The 16,776-nt window shown below is 39.1% G+C and overlaps 1 protein-coding gene across 5 annotated transcripts; it reads left to right on the forward strand.

The window, feature by feature from the left end:
* The first annotated feature begins 1,061 nt into the window (after nucleotides 1-1,061).
* On the forward strand, nucleotides 1,062-15,878 carry atat1 (alpha tubulin acetyltransferase 1). Of its 5 annotated transcripts, none has more exons than XM_088328334.1 (13): nucleotides 1,062-1,110; nucleotides 1,219-1,453; nucleotides 2,805-2,865; nucleotides 3,855-3,946; nucleotides 5,291-5,348; nucleotides 5,423-5,536; nucleotides 5,598-5,699; nucleotides 8,623-8,668; nucleotides 8,736-8,810; nucleotides 10,050-10,236; nucleotides 13,639-13,703; nucleotides 15,370-15,448; nucleotides 15,543-15,878. In XM_088328334.1, the coding sequence occupies exons 2-13, from the start codon at nucleotides 1,365-1,367 to the stop codon at nucleotides 15,793-15,795; spliced, it is 1,221 nt and encodes a 406-aa protein (XP_088184460.1). In that variant the 5' UTR covers nucleotides 1,062-1,110; nucleotides 1,219-1,364; the 3' UTR covers nucleotides 15,796-15,878. The 5 variants fall into 5 exon arrangements, with proteins under 5 accessions (XP_088184460.1, XP_088184462.1, XP_088184459.1 ...); XM_088328336.1 differs by adding an exon at nucleotides 2,295-2,398 and having other exon boundaries at nucleotides 1,066-1,453; XM_088328333.1 differs by having other exon boundaries at nucleotides 1,066-1,453.
* Nucleotides 15,879-16,776: the final 898 nt, after the last annotated feature.

Here is a 16,776-nt window from a genome sequence, read left to right on the forward strand (position 1 = left end):
TCGCAGGGCACACAGGGACAGACAACTCGCTTGCTCATTCACATCTAGGGACAAATTGGACCGGCCAATCCACCTGAAATGCATGTTTTTGGAATGTGGGAGGAAATCCACGCAAGCACGGGGAGAACATACAAACTCCGCACAGTAAGTCCGGTAGCTGGATTTGAACCCACGCAGGAGGTTCCCAAGACCTTAGAACTGTGCGGCACACGCGCTAACCACTGCGCCGCCGTGCTGCTCCGTATGTCAATATGGCTTAATTAACATGTGAAAAATGCCTATGTGTCACAGGTTTTATGGAAGAAAATGTTGCAAGAGAATAAGATATGGATGCCCAGGAGTGCCAAAATACAAAAAATAAAAACATCCTTTTGAAAACAAACACAATTTAGTTTAATAACAAACAGTTATATTATAGGTATGCATTTAATAAAAACAAGGATGATTAGAATGAAAAATGTACTTACTAGTCAAGTGAAGTCATTTTTATTTGTATAGCCCTAAATCACGAAGAGTCTCAAAGGGCTTCACAGATTATTACACTGTATTACACAGACTATTTTTCAGCCGACGAGAAGAGTAGGTTATTCATATGCTATGGAGTAGAAGTGAGTTTTAAGCTTAGATTTAAACATTTCCACTGAGGTTGCAGATCGGATCTCAGGGGGAAGAGTATTCCACAGCACCGGTGCCCGGATGGAGAACGCTCTCGAACCAGCAGAACACTTCTTTGCTCTTGGGATCACCAGAAGACCGGCACTCTCAGATCGTAGGCTTCAAATTCCAATAATGTATCAAAATTAAATATTTTTTCTTCTTATATTAAAAAAAACATACCTGATAACATTATAATGTCTTATTTATGTTACTATTTTTATTTATTGCATTTTGGCACTTTTTAGTTTTCAGAGTAAAGAACTTCTTTATGACGTCATGGCCATGAGTTTGAAACTGTTTTTACCATTTTTTTCCTGCAATCATTTATGATGTTAATAGATTTATGACGTCACTGAGTCGCTGAAAAAAAGCTTTCATCGTTTGTGGGAATTACGGTAGATACTTCCGCGTTTGTTTGAACTATTACGGTACACGCGGGTCCCTCATCTCCGGGTAACCGATGCTTGACTTCTAACAAATCAAACGTTTTTCGACTCTTTCTATTCCTCGCAGGGAAGACAAATTTACTAACGATTTGTATTTTTCTTTTAATCACAACAGATTGATGTTTGGGTTGTTGCCGTTTTCGCATCCATCGACTTGGTTGCCGGTAGCTTTGCTAGCTAGCTAGGATTGAAATAGCTAGCTAGCTAGGAGGCACCTGCTACTCCCATTATTTATATTTTTGTATATTGTTGGCAAAGAGGATGGAGTTCCCTTTTGATGTCAACCACTTGTTTTGCGAGAGGTTTTCCATTTTGGATAAAAGTCTTGTTGCAGGGAGGACTGTTAAAAGGTAAGGATACCATCTACCCATGCGCATGCACTGTTTTCAATCTTCGGGTAATGCGCAGGGGACACCAGTCGCAGGGCACACTGGGACAGACAGGTCATCGCTCATTCACACCTAGGGACAATTTGGACCGGCCAATTAACCTGACATGCATGTTTTTAGAACGTGGGTGGAAACCGGAGTGCCTGGAGGAAACCCACGCAAGCACGGGGAGAACATGCAAACTCCACACAGAAAGGTTCAATCTCATGACCGCAGAACTGTGCCGCTCACGCGCTAACCACTGTGCTGCCCGTTAGTGGAACCAATTTTTTTTATTTGGTTCCAACTTTTTTTCTATTTTTTTAATAGAATAAGAAAGTAATCAAAATGATTTAAATCGGGATTTTTATTCTATTTTCCTTTAATCGGATCTGTTTATATTTGTAGTGAAATCTTAAATAGCTTAATCAAACAAAATAAGTTAATATATTTATCTGTACTCCCATATCAGCAGATAATAGGTATACTGTTCACGAGTCCCTTAACCACGAGGGTCATTGAAGCACCACTTCCACTTTTTGTCTTGGGCAAGTACAGCCTGGCAGCACCCATCCCTCTCCAGGCCGCTTTTGTTAGGGGTCCACCCCCACATTAAACAGATAGCTGGTTTTCATGGTTACCAGTTGTAGGAAAAACCTCCTGATATGACTAGGATACAGCACTTTCATTATCTGGTTGCCATTGGTTTTTAGTTTAAAGCACCATCCCGCTTTTCAGAGACCTTGTCAGACCTATATTATGTGTATAATTTCCCCCTATGTTCCTGCTTGGAGCCTTCACTCGGAAAATGCTGGTCTTTTAGTGATCTCAAGAGTCAAGAAGAAAGCCGCAGGTTCAGGCCGCAATGCTGTGGAATGCTCTACACTCTTAAGATTCAATCTGCAACCTCAGTGGGATTGTTTAAATGTAGGCTTGAAACACACTTCTATTCAATATCTTATTCATGACGTACCTTTAGTTCATGTTGATGATGTCTGTTTATTGTCTGTACAGCCGTTTGAGACTTCTTGTGATTAAGGGTGTCACAAAAAAACATAACTTCACTATTTGTGGTGCCACTGACATTTTGATAATATCAACTTTTCCCCACAGTGTCAAATTCAATTTATTTCACTTTACAAGATTTATTTTTACTTTGTCCAACAACATTTCCATATTAATCATCAGTTTCCTTAAAATTTGCTAATAATTGATGACAGACGTGCGTCAATTTCTACTTTTTTTTCCACAATCTTGCCCACAAGAGGTTTAGACTGTCCAGATGATGAAATATTGTGACACCTACATACAATTAATTTTATTTTTATTGCAGGCCAGATCTTCAGTCTCAAATAGCCACCGTCATCGATGAACTGGGGGAAGCTTCAGCCAAGGTAAGTCCTGAAGATTGGGAGGACCAGATCTAGTTTTTATTGTCATTAAAGTTGGGGTGCATTAATGATGTGCTCCTTCGCTCGAATCCCTGGGGCGTGTGCAGAGTATTTTAGATGAGTGGTTTATGAACCGCAAGTCGAAGTGTGTGTTAATGACGTGAGCGATGACGTTTGAAGGCTCACTAAGTGGGTGCACCACGTGACTGATTCAGGAAATGATTCGCTAACTTTGAGTGTGGGTCCAAATAAAAGCGGCAAAGAGTTGAAGGAGTTGAAGTTCCCCTTCAGTACTGGTAATCACAGAAATATGCACTTCCTATTACTTTCTGTCACATATCTATGCACCCCTGCTCCATCTGTACCATTTGAAAGAAGTTTTTTTTAAAGCAGATAAAATTCTCTGCCAAAAAGGAACCGCCTTTGTCCAAAAACTTTGGGAAAAATATTGTTTTTTTTTTGGAATAAAATTGAATAAGCACTTTATTTTACACATTTTCACTTTTTGCATAAGCACAAACTAACACTGAACAATTCATGCCACTTTTAGTCTCCTAAAACACTCTTTAAATATATTTTTTGTATTTAGAGAATATCTCACACCTCACAGTTTTGTTTCACTTACCAAGCATGTTTTACATTTTTCTGTCCACGTGATGGCGTAGTAGAGGAAATAAATAATCTTTAAGCCCCTACATGTGTGTAAAGCATTTCTCTGCAAAGTAATGGAATTTCTTAGACTCACCCGAATAAACTCTTCTTTTTTCATCTTTTTGGGGGTTTGTTCCGCCCCGAACTGGCCTGATAAAAGTAAAATAAATGAAGATAGGTGCAGCAATAGAAAAAAGGAATAACGGCTCTCTGAACTGGGCATTGTTAACACATACTTAATGAAGAAAATAATTAACTTTCAACTTTTTAGGGACACCTCAAACTAGGCACCCCACTTTTAACAACAACATAAAGATTTACTTCTAAATTTGTATTTTCAGGCACAAAAGCTCAGCAAAGCCATCACAAGCGCCAGCAAGTTGCAGTCTCAGAATCATCAACTCTACCTGATGCAGGATGGGGAAAGAAATGGGTATTTCTTTATGGATAATACAGATACAGATTATCTTTGGGTTTGTAGGGGTGATTTAAATCATAAAATATGTGTGAATTTTAATTTTGAGTTTTCAGTCAGGAAAAATGCCTGAACTTACGGTGAAGTGCTTGGAAATGTGAGAAATTGTTGCAATTGCTATGCTTCTTGGCATCCTGATGCAATAAATGATTTTGTTTTCTAAGTGCGTTACAATGACGCCAACATGCCTGCTTTCAATCATTATGGCGTTGTCATGTGAAGCGTCACCGCCCCCTACTGGCTGCACCCAAGAGGACAGCTTTATTTATAACACCGGCTCTTTGGCCTGTCTCACTGAGAAGTGCTGAGTTTCGGCTCTCAAACGGCTCCTCTGATTTTTTTTTTTATGATTTATTATGAATAATAATTAAGCAATATGCACCAAATTATTTTGTAATTAGTCATTTCATATTTTTTACAAGGGATTCCTGAAAAACACATGAATATAAAATATTTACACATCTACCCAAAATTGTAAAATGAAAAACAAATATTTTAGCTATTTACACACTGAACAAATTTAAAGTTGATTAACAACAAAAAAATCCCTGAAAAATCAAAATGACAAAATAAGCGGTGCAGATAATGGATGGATGTAACTCTTAAGTGCTTTAAATAAATGATAAAATGCAACAAAAAACATTAAGAATTATAATTTCACCAATTTAGACATAGATTTTCTGAAAAACCATCAAAACATAAATTATAAAAAATAAATAAAACAAAAAAGCAAAAGGTGAGCAGTCTCTCAGACTGAAAGATTTAATGCACTCTGCGTTGAGCAATCGATATTAATCAAATTTGTCCAAATTTGCCTAATTTTTCTGTTTTTAATATGGACATCACTTATTCTTTTTTGTCTTCTGTATTAAACTCCATTATCACCCTACAGCTATAGAGCTCTTTCCGTTTATTCTTTTTTGTCTTCTGTATTAAACTCCATTATCACCCTACAGCTATAGAGCTCTTTCCGTGTTCGTAAACAAGTGTGCCGTACCGGTAGCCATGCTGCGCGTGTATTGTTGAAGCAGAATGGCAGAATTCATGCAAGTTCATAGCAGCCCATTGACTCAAAAAGATCATCGATAGGAACAGCTCAAAATAGCACAAAATATGTGGTAGCAGCAAGATAGCGGCTTAATTGTTGTCATCAAAGTCAACCCCCAAAAAAACATTCTTTCGATCGTCACTGGATTTCTTCTTTTGAATGTACTGGAAAAATGACCTTGAAAGTGCTTGAATTTGGCAATGAAAAAGGTGTATGAACCCTGTTGTAACTGTGGCAATCTTTGCCTCCCACAGAGGGCTTGGCGCTGTTGTGGGCTTCCTCAAAGTCGGCTACAAGAAGTTGTTTCTGTTGGTGAGGCTTTTTTGTTTTTCCTGTCACGATATCTTAGTGAAGACGCCCATTTTGGATGGATTTTCTTTCAAAAGGACCGCCAAGGTTCGCACGTGGAGGCCGAGCCGCTCTGTGTTTTGGATTTCTTCATCGCTGACAATTTGCAGAGACATGGATACGGACTGGAGCTCTTTAATTTCATGCTGCGGGTATGGAGACATTTTTTGTTTTTAACTAACTCCGCCCACACATTTCTTTTTGTGTTTCAAGCACAAGAATGTGGACCCGGTGCTGATGGCATACGACAGGCCTTCTCCTAAATTGTTGTCTTTCATGGCCAAACATTTTGGCCTGACCAAAAGTCTTTCTCAGGTACAGCTGCCTTCTTGTGTTGGCCCAAAAAAATTGGCCATTTTTTACTCATTTTGTTCCTGTATGGAGTCATGTATCTTTTTTGTATTTACGTTAGTACATCAATGTCAAACATGTGGCCCGCAGGCTGGATAGGCCCACCAAGGGTTTTATTCAAATTCCCTGAGAGAAGCACAAAAGTAAAATGACTTGCAGATTAAAATGTGTCCACTGGATGCCGCCAAAGCTAGGCACCACTCACAAAGCAACTGGAGCTGTATATTTTTCTCTTTCTCTCACACACACTCTCTCACGTTTTCCATCTATCTTTATCTATCTTTTTGGGATATTCTCCCTCTCCGTCACTATTTCTTTTTTGTCTCTCTGTCTCTCTATTTCATCCCTTTCTCTGCCCCTCTGTCTCTATTTCTTCTCTCTCCCTATATCTCAATTTTTTTTCTCCTCTCTTTTTTCCCCTCTTAATCAAGACTCTTCCATACAGCTTACCCGGACAGACAACAAACTGATACCTCTCGAATTGCTACATTCATGCTTATCACCTTTACCCTTATACAATGGCACCACACATGCACTACACCAATCAACAGGAACCACACCACTTAAAAAGAATACATTCAACAAGCATACCAACCAGTCAATCATAACTGTGGCATCTTTTTTCAGGCATTCAAGTACAACCATCCAACCCAGGTGCCTTCCCCCCTTTCATTTCTTTCACTGCCTCTTGCAACTCCCATGTTTCCACAGGCTTCACATATAAATCACCCAACACGGGCATTCTCTCCATACCATCGCTTGCCTCGACTATCACTTCTCTCCCATCCTCCACATTTAGCAACTCCTCAAAATACTCTGCCCATCTCGTCCTGACTGCACTACCGCTAACCAGCAATCTACCATCCTTATCTTCCACTTTCTCTTCCTTTCCAGATTCACTGTTTCTTACTCTCTTCACTTCTTTCCAGAACACTTTTCTCCTTTCCTCAAAGTTCACTCCTATCTTTCGACACCATTCATCATTTGCTTTCCTTTTCGCTGCTTCCACTGCCGCTTTTACCAACCTTTTCTTCACTTTGTACCTTTCATACGCATCGCCACTCTTATCTTGCAGCCACTCCTCAAAGGCACGTCTCTTTTCTGTCACAGCCTCTTATACTTCATCATTCCACCATTCACTTCCTTTCCTAATACCTCGACCAACTTTTCTCACTCCACACACTTCTTTTGCACTCCTCAACACTGCCTCTTTAAGAAGAAGAAGAAGAAGAAGAAGAAGAATATACCTTTATTGTCATTGTTACAAATGGGCTAACATATTGTGACAACGAAATTGGGCATGACACTCCAGTTTTACACATAGTGAGGGTATGAGCAAGAAGATAAAGGAACAGAGAAGATAATGTTATAAAACAAGGGGAATAAGGCTATAATAAACTACTTCCATTCCATTTCCACACTTTCCATTTCTCTTCTACTAATCCGTTCATACTCTTCCCCTATCCTCTCTTTTAACTTTTTCCTTTTCTGCCTTATTCAACTCTGATATTTTCACCTCTTCCTTCACACTCTTCTTATAACTAGCCCTCCACGATCCATCTATTCTCAGTTTTCCTTCCACATAAAAATGATCCGACATACCACTCATTTCACCTCTGTAAACATGCACATCCAGCAATCTATTTAACATCCCTTTCGTAACCACTACATAATCCATCAGTGCTCTGTCCATCAGCTCACCACCATCCACTCTGACACCTTTGTCATGGTCAAAGGTATACTTATTCACGTCCCTCTTTTTAAACAGCGTATTTCCAATCACCAACTTATTTTCCACACATAACTCATTCAATTTCTTCCCACTCTCATTTCTTCCTGGTACTCCATATCTACCAATCACATTTTCAACCGTTCCATCACCCACTCTAGCATTCAGGTCACCTAGTATTACCATTTTCCACCCTTCTTTCGCACTTGCCACACATTCGGACAAGTCCTTCCAGAACTCCTTTCTCTCCTTAGCGTTTCTTTCTGAACCAGGTCCATATGCACTTACAAACATCCATACTTCCACACCCCACTTTAACCTCACTCACATCAATCTAGAAGATATATCTTTCCACTCCACCAGTTTTTCCTTTGCTTTTTCACTCACAAGCATGTCCACCCGTAACTCCAGACCTTCTACCACACATACCTCCAGGCTGTAATTCACCCTTTCCTTTCATCTTTGTTTCACTCAAGGCAAACACATTAACCTTCCTTTTAGTCATCATCCTTCCGATCTCCTCTTTCTTCCACTCAGTCGCTTTACTTCCACATCCTCTCACATTTAGCTTGCCATTTTGGATTTGGAGTTTTTCAATGTACATTATCTAATTTAATGCTTTAACAAGCGGCATCATTTATTACTTTGTTTTAACTATGAGCTGTCCAAAACTTGAAATGGTTTATTTATAGACAAAAACAAAGAAATCAAACATGTACTTGTAAATTACTGCATGTTTTTTTTCCAGAAATGCATACTTTTGTTGCTATTCTAAAAAGACTTGTATCCATTTTTTATCATGTTTTTTTTTGCCTGAACAAGATGTGTAAAAAAGATAACACCCAAACATAGAAATGGCAGCGACAATAAGAGAAAAATTGAATATGCTTGCATTATCCTTTTTCCCTCGTCTATCGCCGAGGTATCAGATTCGAGCCTGCATCAATAGATACACAAAGACTAAATTAAATGTTTTTTTCCTATTTTTGACATTTTTTTTCAACCTAAATCGTCCAGCCACTCAAAAAGTTGCCCAGCCTGCTCAAGAACCAGCAATTCGTTTCACAGAAAGAAATTGGACACAACTTTGGAGCTTGTTTTTGAAGATAAAGGTTGGTGTTGCAGTTCAGTCATTTTGCCTCTTTTTTTCCCCCCAAGGTCAATAACTTTGTCGTGTTCGATGGCTTCTTCCAAAACAAAACAGGTCATTTTTCATCTTTTCCACATTGAAGTGTTGCTCATATTTTATTGTAAATACGTGTCTTTTGCAGTGGCCCAGGTGAGAACAATTCCACTCAAGAAGCCAGACAGCGAGATCAAACCTTATTCGGTGCAGGAGAGAGAAGGTACACCACCAGGGGTGTTAGCAGGGGTGTGGTGGGAGTTTTGGCGGAGGCAGTTCCCTTCCACGGACACGCTATGCTTACCCAAAGAAGAGTGGATGTAGTACTGATGGCAGTCTGGGCAGCGCATATCTCCTTCATATTGTGTATGTCAGCAGACACTAGCGTGGATTCTCCTGGCTTCTAAAGCACACAGTGTGTGCGTCAATCCCCACAGAGGGAGAAGCCCCTTCCAGCATATATCCCTTTGTCATAGTGATAGGAATTCCGTCTCTTTTTCGAGAAGCAGCTTTTTCGGCTCGGCTGACTAAAAACAGCTGGCTCTTTAGATTGCAGCTTCAATCCACATATGACTGATTTTTAAGTAACATTATATACAACAGGACTTAAACAGTGGAAAATACAGCAAAAAAGAAAGGAAAACAATGAAAAGGAAATTGAAGCAGAAAAAAATTAAACGAACAAGAAAAAAGAAGAGAACAGATGAAAGCAAGAAAAATAAGTAAAAAGATGTAGAACAGTAAAGTTAATAAACCATAACTTCTCAGTTCTTTAAATAAATGATAAACTTAAAAAAGGAAATATTTACAATTCTACTTTAACCAATTGAGATACAGATCCTCTGAAAAACATGCAGAAATTAATTGAAATAAGTAAAAAAAAAAAAAAAAAAAGCAAACAAATTTGCATCCTGTTAGATTGAAAGAGTAAATGCGCTCCGCTTCAGAGCAATCAATATCATAAAATGAATAAAAATGTGGCTGCTTTTTATGTATTTTTTTCGTCTTCTGTATTAAACTCATTTATTACCCAACACCTATAGAACCTGTTCCGTGTTTTTACACAAGTGTGACGTCGCCAAGCAGGGCGTGCATTGTTGAAGCAGAATGGCAGAATTCATGTCCGTTTATAGTAGCCCATTGACACAGAAAAATTGTAAATCATAGATGGGAACAGCTCAAAATAGTACTAAGTATGTGCTAGTAGCAAGTTAGCAATTATATTTTAGTCATCAAAGCCATCAAAAAATTTTATTTGCCCTGGATTTCTTCCTTTGAAGGTCCTGGAAAAATTTACCTAGAAAGTGCTTAAAAAGCGCTGGAATTTGGCCTTGGAAAAGGTTTACGAACCCTGTTTTTAGCTTACTGTGCATGAAAACAAATGAATAAAATTCAGACGATAACTTTTAAGATTCAAGTGTTGTGGGCGTGGCCTCATGGTGATTCTGCCTTCCTTTTGCAGCACTTTATCAGGAGCGCCGGAGTCTTCCCTGGCCCTTTGGGGCGCCCAGCTCCCCCCGCCGCTCCACCCGGCCCCAATACTCAGTCAGTGTGGACTCCTCACCCAGCAGGACGTCCCCATTTGCCCCCGAGACAATGCCCACAAGTGCAGGGGCCCGATTGGAGCTTCTCCGGGAAAGACGCAGCAGGTAAATGCTCGCTTATGTTGTCATCGTCAGCTTTATATCTTGCTCCAGTCCCCAAAGAGACGCACTCTTAAAACTGTTTGCCTTTCTGTCATCTTTTTTTTCACTTTTTATGTTGCTCCTCACCACCATTCTTGTTTGATTCCCTTTTTTTCACATCCAACAGTTCCCTTACTCGCTCACAAATGACGTTCCATTGACTAGCTTGCAAGCGGCAGCTTTTTTTTCCCCTTTCCGAGGAAAGATGGCGCCGCCAATCATTGGCGCTGCGACAAAAAGCTTCATTTTCTCCTTGTAACTTTGCTGTTGCCTTTTTGTAATACATTAAAATGACCCGATGCAGGGTTCGTATTTCGGATTTCGTTGAAATCCTTGAAAATGCTTCAATTCGTGTTTTCAAGGTCAGGAAAATGCTTGAATTTTGGTTGAAATGCTTGAAAAGGCTCGAAATTGTTGCCATTGCCGTCTTTCTTGGTAAACGGACAATAGACCACATGATAAATGAAGAAAAAATAAAGTGTGTGAAAATGATGCTGACACGCCTGCTCTGGTGGATTGTCATTTTTGTGTTGTGAAGCGTCACCACCCCCTACTGGTGTGCACCCAAGAGGAGGGCTCTATTTAAAAAAAAAAATTACACAATGAACATATTTAAAGTCAAACAACAGCACAAAATCCCTGAAAATACAAAACACTAAACTAAAAATATGAAATGATCTGCATTTTATGTAGTGCTTTTCAAGTCAAGACTTCCCAAAGCGCTTTACAGTGTGCTTCACATTTCCCAATAGCGGCCGTGCAGCCATGTAAGGCGCTAACCTTCATATTAGGGGTATTAGGGGTTCAGTGTCTTACACTTCGACATGTAACACGGAGGAGGCGGGATTCGAACTGCGATCTCTTGACGAGCGCTCTACATCCTGAGCCACTGCCGCCCATATGAACACTTAAATGCTATAAATGAATGATAAAATGTAAAATAATTAACTATTTACAATTCCATTTCAGCCCTGCGATTGGCTGGCAACCAGTTCAGGGTGTCCCCTGCCCACTGCCCGATGATTGGGATGGGCTCCAGCACCCCCGCGACCCTACTGAGGATAAGCGGTGCAGCTAATGAGATGAGATGAGATGAATTCCATTTCAACCAATATAAACACAGATCCTCTACAAAAAACCTGCAAAAAATATACATTTAAATGCGTAAAACAAAAAGCAAAAGACCAGCAGTCTTGAAGATTGAAAAATCCAATGAACTCTGGTTCGGCGCAATCAATATACAGTAATCCCTCGGTTATCACAGTTAATGGGGACCAAAACCACCCGCGAAAAATGAAAATCCGCGAAGAAGCGACATCCCTTCAAAAATGCCTAAAAAAAAATTATTTATATATATATATATATATATATATATATATATATATATATATATTTTTTTTTTTAAATTATTATTATTTTTTATTATTATTTTTTTTTTAGACCCGCGAAGCTCTGAACCCGCGAACGTGGAACCGCGAAGTAGCGAGGTCCCACTGTAATTAAAAAGATCTCCATTTTGGCTATTTTTTTGCTCTCTTTATATCTTTTTCTGTCTTCCATGTTCATCTCCATTATTACCCAGCATGTACAGAGCCCTTTCAATGTTTGTAAACAAGTGTGACGTAGCCAAGCTGCGCCTGCATTGTTGAAGCAGAATGGCAGAATTCATGTCAGTTTATAGCAGCCCATTGTCATAACTACATTATAAATCCTTGATAGGAACAGCTTAAAATACCACAAAGAGATAGAGACTTTGTTTTGGTCGTCAAAGTCATCAACAGAAAGCAATTCTTTTGATCTGCGCTGGAAAACATACTGGAAAAATTGGCCTTGAAAGTGCTTAAAAAGTGCTTAAATTTGGCCTTGAAAAAGGTATAAAAACCCTGTAGTTTGCAAGCGTCAGCCTTTCTCAGATGAAAGACTGCGTTGACTCTGATGTGACGAAAAGCCTCCTTTTCTCAATTGTACCGTAAATCCCGGACTATAGAGCGCACCTGATTCTAAGCCGCACCCACCACATTTTAAGAGGATAACCGCTTTTGTACTTACACAAGGCGCACCTGTATATAAACCGCATGCGCCCACATTAAAACATGTAATACAATCCCAATTTTAACCCAAACCTGACTTTGAGTCCTGCGATTGTAACTAAATATAAAGTACACAGTCCAAAAACCACAGCCGGCAAAATGAACGGAAAATAATACCGGTACTTAAGGTTTGATGCAGACCTGCAAAGTCCGGGTCCCGTTGAAAATAATTCAAGGAAAAAAATGTATATTTCCAAAGGTAATGGTGGGAAAAAATATATATCCACTATTGTCCACTGCGTCCACAAACACGTCTCACCTTTACTCCACTTCCTGTCAGCCCCCGTTGTATTCGCCCCTTCTTTTTGATTCGCCCGTGGAAAACATATCAGAATAAGTCTCTAAAATAAATACATTACAAAAATATACAGTTGCAAATACATATTTTACATGGTTACACATATTTACAAAGAAAGACGGTAAACCAAGAGAGTTTTCAAAGCTTTAATAATAATATTATAACTTTCATAAAAAAGAAAACGTGCCTGTGAAGGGTAGCAAAACGCTACTAGCAACACGCTCGCAAAACAGTAAACGGCTCTGTTATAAAACATATCCTACTTGAAGTAATCACGGTAAACCGTCCTCATCTTCCTCCTTATAACTGACGTCATCAAAGTCGTCTTCCCCAGTATGGGAAAGAGACTATGTCACATAGATGTCGTCCCACGCTCCCTTATTCAAACACGCTGGCAACACGCTCGCAAAGTAAAGTTTACGTGCAGTAGCTGTCTCCTTCTTTATCGGACTGCTTGATGGCATTCAACTTGAAAGCTGTGTCATGTGCCTTTCTTTTTGCAATTTGCATGGTGAGGATATTTCTACGCTAATTTTATTTGTGCACAAGCTAAGAAGTTGCAGTCTTCCTCGGCGCATATATTCCACCGGTCTAAATCTTACCTTTTGTACGCTGGCGGCTGTTAGAAAAATTACATAAATTGGCCGCATCACTGAATAAGCCGGAGGGTTGAACGTTTGGGGAAAAAGTAGCGGCTTATAGTCCGGAATTTACTGTAATTCTGCCGTTGCCTTTTTGAAATGCATTCAAATTTCCTTATCCACAAATGGACGGCCTTGGTTCTTATGATGTTCACACAATGAAAAAACTAGATTTGTTTTTCCTTTTTCTGCTGCCATCTCGTTTGCTTGCACTGTGATATCAGCCTTGGTTCTGGTTTTGATTTTGTTGTACGTTTTTGCTCATCGTACCCTCATTGTTTTTATTCTTTACCTAACGCCCCCCACCCGTTCCCCCCATGTTGCTTTGGTTTTTTAGCCCACAGGGTCACGTGGCCAGGGACGGTTTATACAGTCGCTACATGATGGAAAGACCCCTGCCAGGTAAAATCGGTTTCTGTGGAGATTTGGTGCATGTTTTTTTAATAGTGTAAATGACCTTTTTCCACTAACTATTTTGAAACATACATGCCTTTTTAATGAAGTCAAAGTTTGCAATAGATCCACTTTTAAAGAGACATTCTATTATTTAGCTCCTCCTAGTGGCAAAAAACTTAATTTAACCCTTTATTGACCAAGTATCATATAGGCTGCTTGGAACTTTTTTGCTGTTTTGGCCATGGGAGAGTTCAAAATCATGTTATGAATCATTACCTCTGCCCCTCTTTTTTTTTTTTTTTTTTTTTTTTTTTGTCCTCAGAATAACCCAAACATGCAGTAGAACAACATGCAGTATCTGGCAATAGCTTCCATAATTATGTGTTGAGACAACGTAATATCAGTTCGAAATTAAAACAAAACAAAACAAAAACGGAATTGGATTTTTCAGGATTAGAGTCTGGAACTAAACATGAACACATAGTAAGACAACATAAACTTGAAATATGAACTGTTATAAATATTTACAAATAAGTCTTGCTCTCTCAGTTGTCCATATATTGTCAACTACTTTTCACGATGATCAGGCGTTTTATGGGCCTGTGTGGTAGTGATGAAACAATTCCTGGAGACCGACCCATGAGTACCCCAATTCTTTGCCACTTTGACAATCAAAACTAATAAAGTAATGTTCAGAAGATTCAAATGCTGTTTTCTTTATTGCTTACAGGTAACAAAAAAAATATTTACGAAATGCATTACATATTATGCCCTGTATGTCTCATTTTTTTGCCTGTGAGCAGTCGGTTGCCACACTGGGATGCCTGTGCGATACGATTGCGAGTTCTTTCTGCCACCTTGTGAGTGTTTAAGAATTACATTGATTCATTTTTTTTTTTTTTTTAGATCTGTCATTTCAATAGCGCTTGTAAAACAGGCGCCAATGGTCCCATGGTAATAAGAGAGTAAAAAAAAAAAACAAGAACATATTGATTTGAATAATAGGCAAAATGCATGAGCTATCATTTAAACGTGCATTTATTAAAACACTTGTAAGTCAACAAATGTGTATTTATTTCACATAACATGAGGCTCTCTTAGAGAGAGGAAGCTGATAATTTGATCCGGCATCTTGCTGCTAAGAGTACCCACTATAATCAAAAACCTTGTGAACGGCTGGGCAAAAAATTATAGTGCGTTTGGACACTTGGTCTCTGTAGCTTGTGTTCTTTCTTGTGCTTTGTGGCATTCGTTTTGCGTTGCACTGCCCCAGGACTCTCCAATGTGGTATCTGCTGACACTAGGTAGCCCCTAAGACCACCTGAGTATCCCACAGATTGGTTCTTAAAGTATATCATGAGTCATTCTAAATTCTAGATAATGTGATTGGCATGATGTTTAGTGGTTGACTGATCCTATTTTAACCTCTAATAATGACAGCCTGGTAATAATATGTTATCTTAGAAATGCATATCAAACTGGTAGCTCAATAGTAACAAAAAAGTAGCTCTCGTCTAAAAAAAAGGTTGGCCACTCCTCCACCATACAATACAGTGACATCTACTGGTCAAATTTTATACAGTGTCCCTTTTAAGAATTTTATTTGAAATCTATTTAGGCAAAATGATTTGCAACTATTTGGATTCCGTTAATATTTCCTTCATCTTTTCAGGTTTGAGATCAACAGAAAAGAAAATCCAAAGTTGTGCAGAGCCCCCGAGTTTGCCCAGCATGCCTGGACTAAACCACAGGTGAGCTCTACCCTCTTTTTTAACATTCAATAGATGCAGAACTCAGAATCTACCTGCTTTTCCACAATGTTAACCGTCCTTCAATCAACCAAAGGCTCTGTTCGCCTTTTTTGGCCAGCAAAGCTGACTGTGAGCCGGCTAAAAGAAATCCAGGAACAGATATAAAGGAAGCAGGCGCCCAAAATGTATTTCCCGTGAGCGCTGCCAGGGGCCCCCCCGACAGCGTGAGACGGATCCCGAGGAAAGAGTTAACCGATGCCACTTCCTGGATCGTCGGAGAAGCTCGCTGCTCGCCCAATCACATTAAGCTCATGCTAATGAGCAGAGGCACCTGTCCGTGGTCCTGAGATGGAGTAGCCTCACCCACAAAGACACACAAATGCAAATTCTGTAAGCCAAATAAGACATTTTACCACGCTTGGATGAAGCATCCAAATTGTGCGCGGGCTGATTATTGTGCATTCCAAGAACACAGTTTCCGCCAATCCTTAAAGTCTTAAATGGCCTCAAAGTCATTATTCTAACAAGACAATACACTTTTGAATAATAATGATGACGTACACAGCTACTGTAAAGAAGTAATGAACAAGGTTGAAGGGATATTGTCTAAATTTGTTAAAAACCCAAAACATTTGGAAAAGAGATCGCTACTGTGGATTAATGATGAGATTAGAAAACGAATGAAAGAAAGATCTTGATTTTAAAAGGTCTGTTGAAAGTAAACTTAGTGATATAAATAGTTTCAAAGGTTTAAGAAACCAAGTGACAAAAAAAGGTAAGGATTATTACTTGAAGACAATAACAGAGGCCAAGGGAAGCCTGCTTATAATGTGGAAACAATAAAAAAGCTGATAAAATTATGAGGCAAAACATCAACTGTCAAGAACTTGGATGGAATGGAGTGAGCCAAATTAGTGACAGTGAACAAATTGCAGAAGAATTTATACTTTTTTTTTGTTTCATGGATGGAGGAATAAGTTCAACAGTATGTTCTGGAAAGTCTTTTAAAAACTTCTGAACAGGCAAAAAGTCAAAACAGCACAGTTTTTCAGTACAGCAGACAAATGAAACAAGTGTTTGTAGTAATAAATGCAATCAAATAGAGCTATAGTAAGGTTCTCTTCCACATTATGACAGCCTTTTTGAAACAAAACAAAATATTTTTGTAAAGCCGGGTCAGAGGCTTTACAAAAATATCAATCTGTCAATCCAGAGCTCACAATTCCCCACACTTTGGAAAAAGGCAAGAGTTACAAGACTGCTGTCTTTTTGGATCTCAAAAATGTGTTAGATATGCTAAATCATGATATCTTGCTCCACAAACTATC

The sequence above is a fragment of the Urocampus carinirostris genome, chromosome 2 (assembly GCF_059441175.1).
Source record: "Urocampus carinirostris isolate Australia breed hairy pipefish chromosome 2, RoL_Ucar_1.0, whole genome shotgun sequence".
NCBI lineage: Eukaryota > Metazoa > Chordata > Actinopteri > Syngnathiformes > Syngnathidae > Urocampus > Urocampus carinirostris.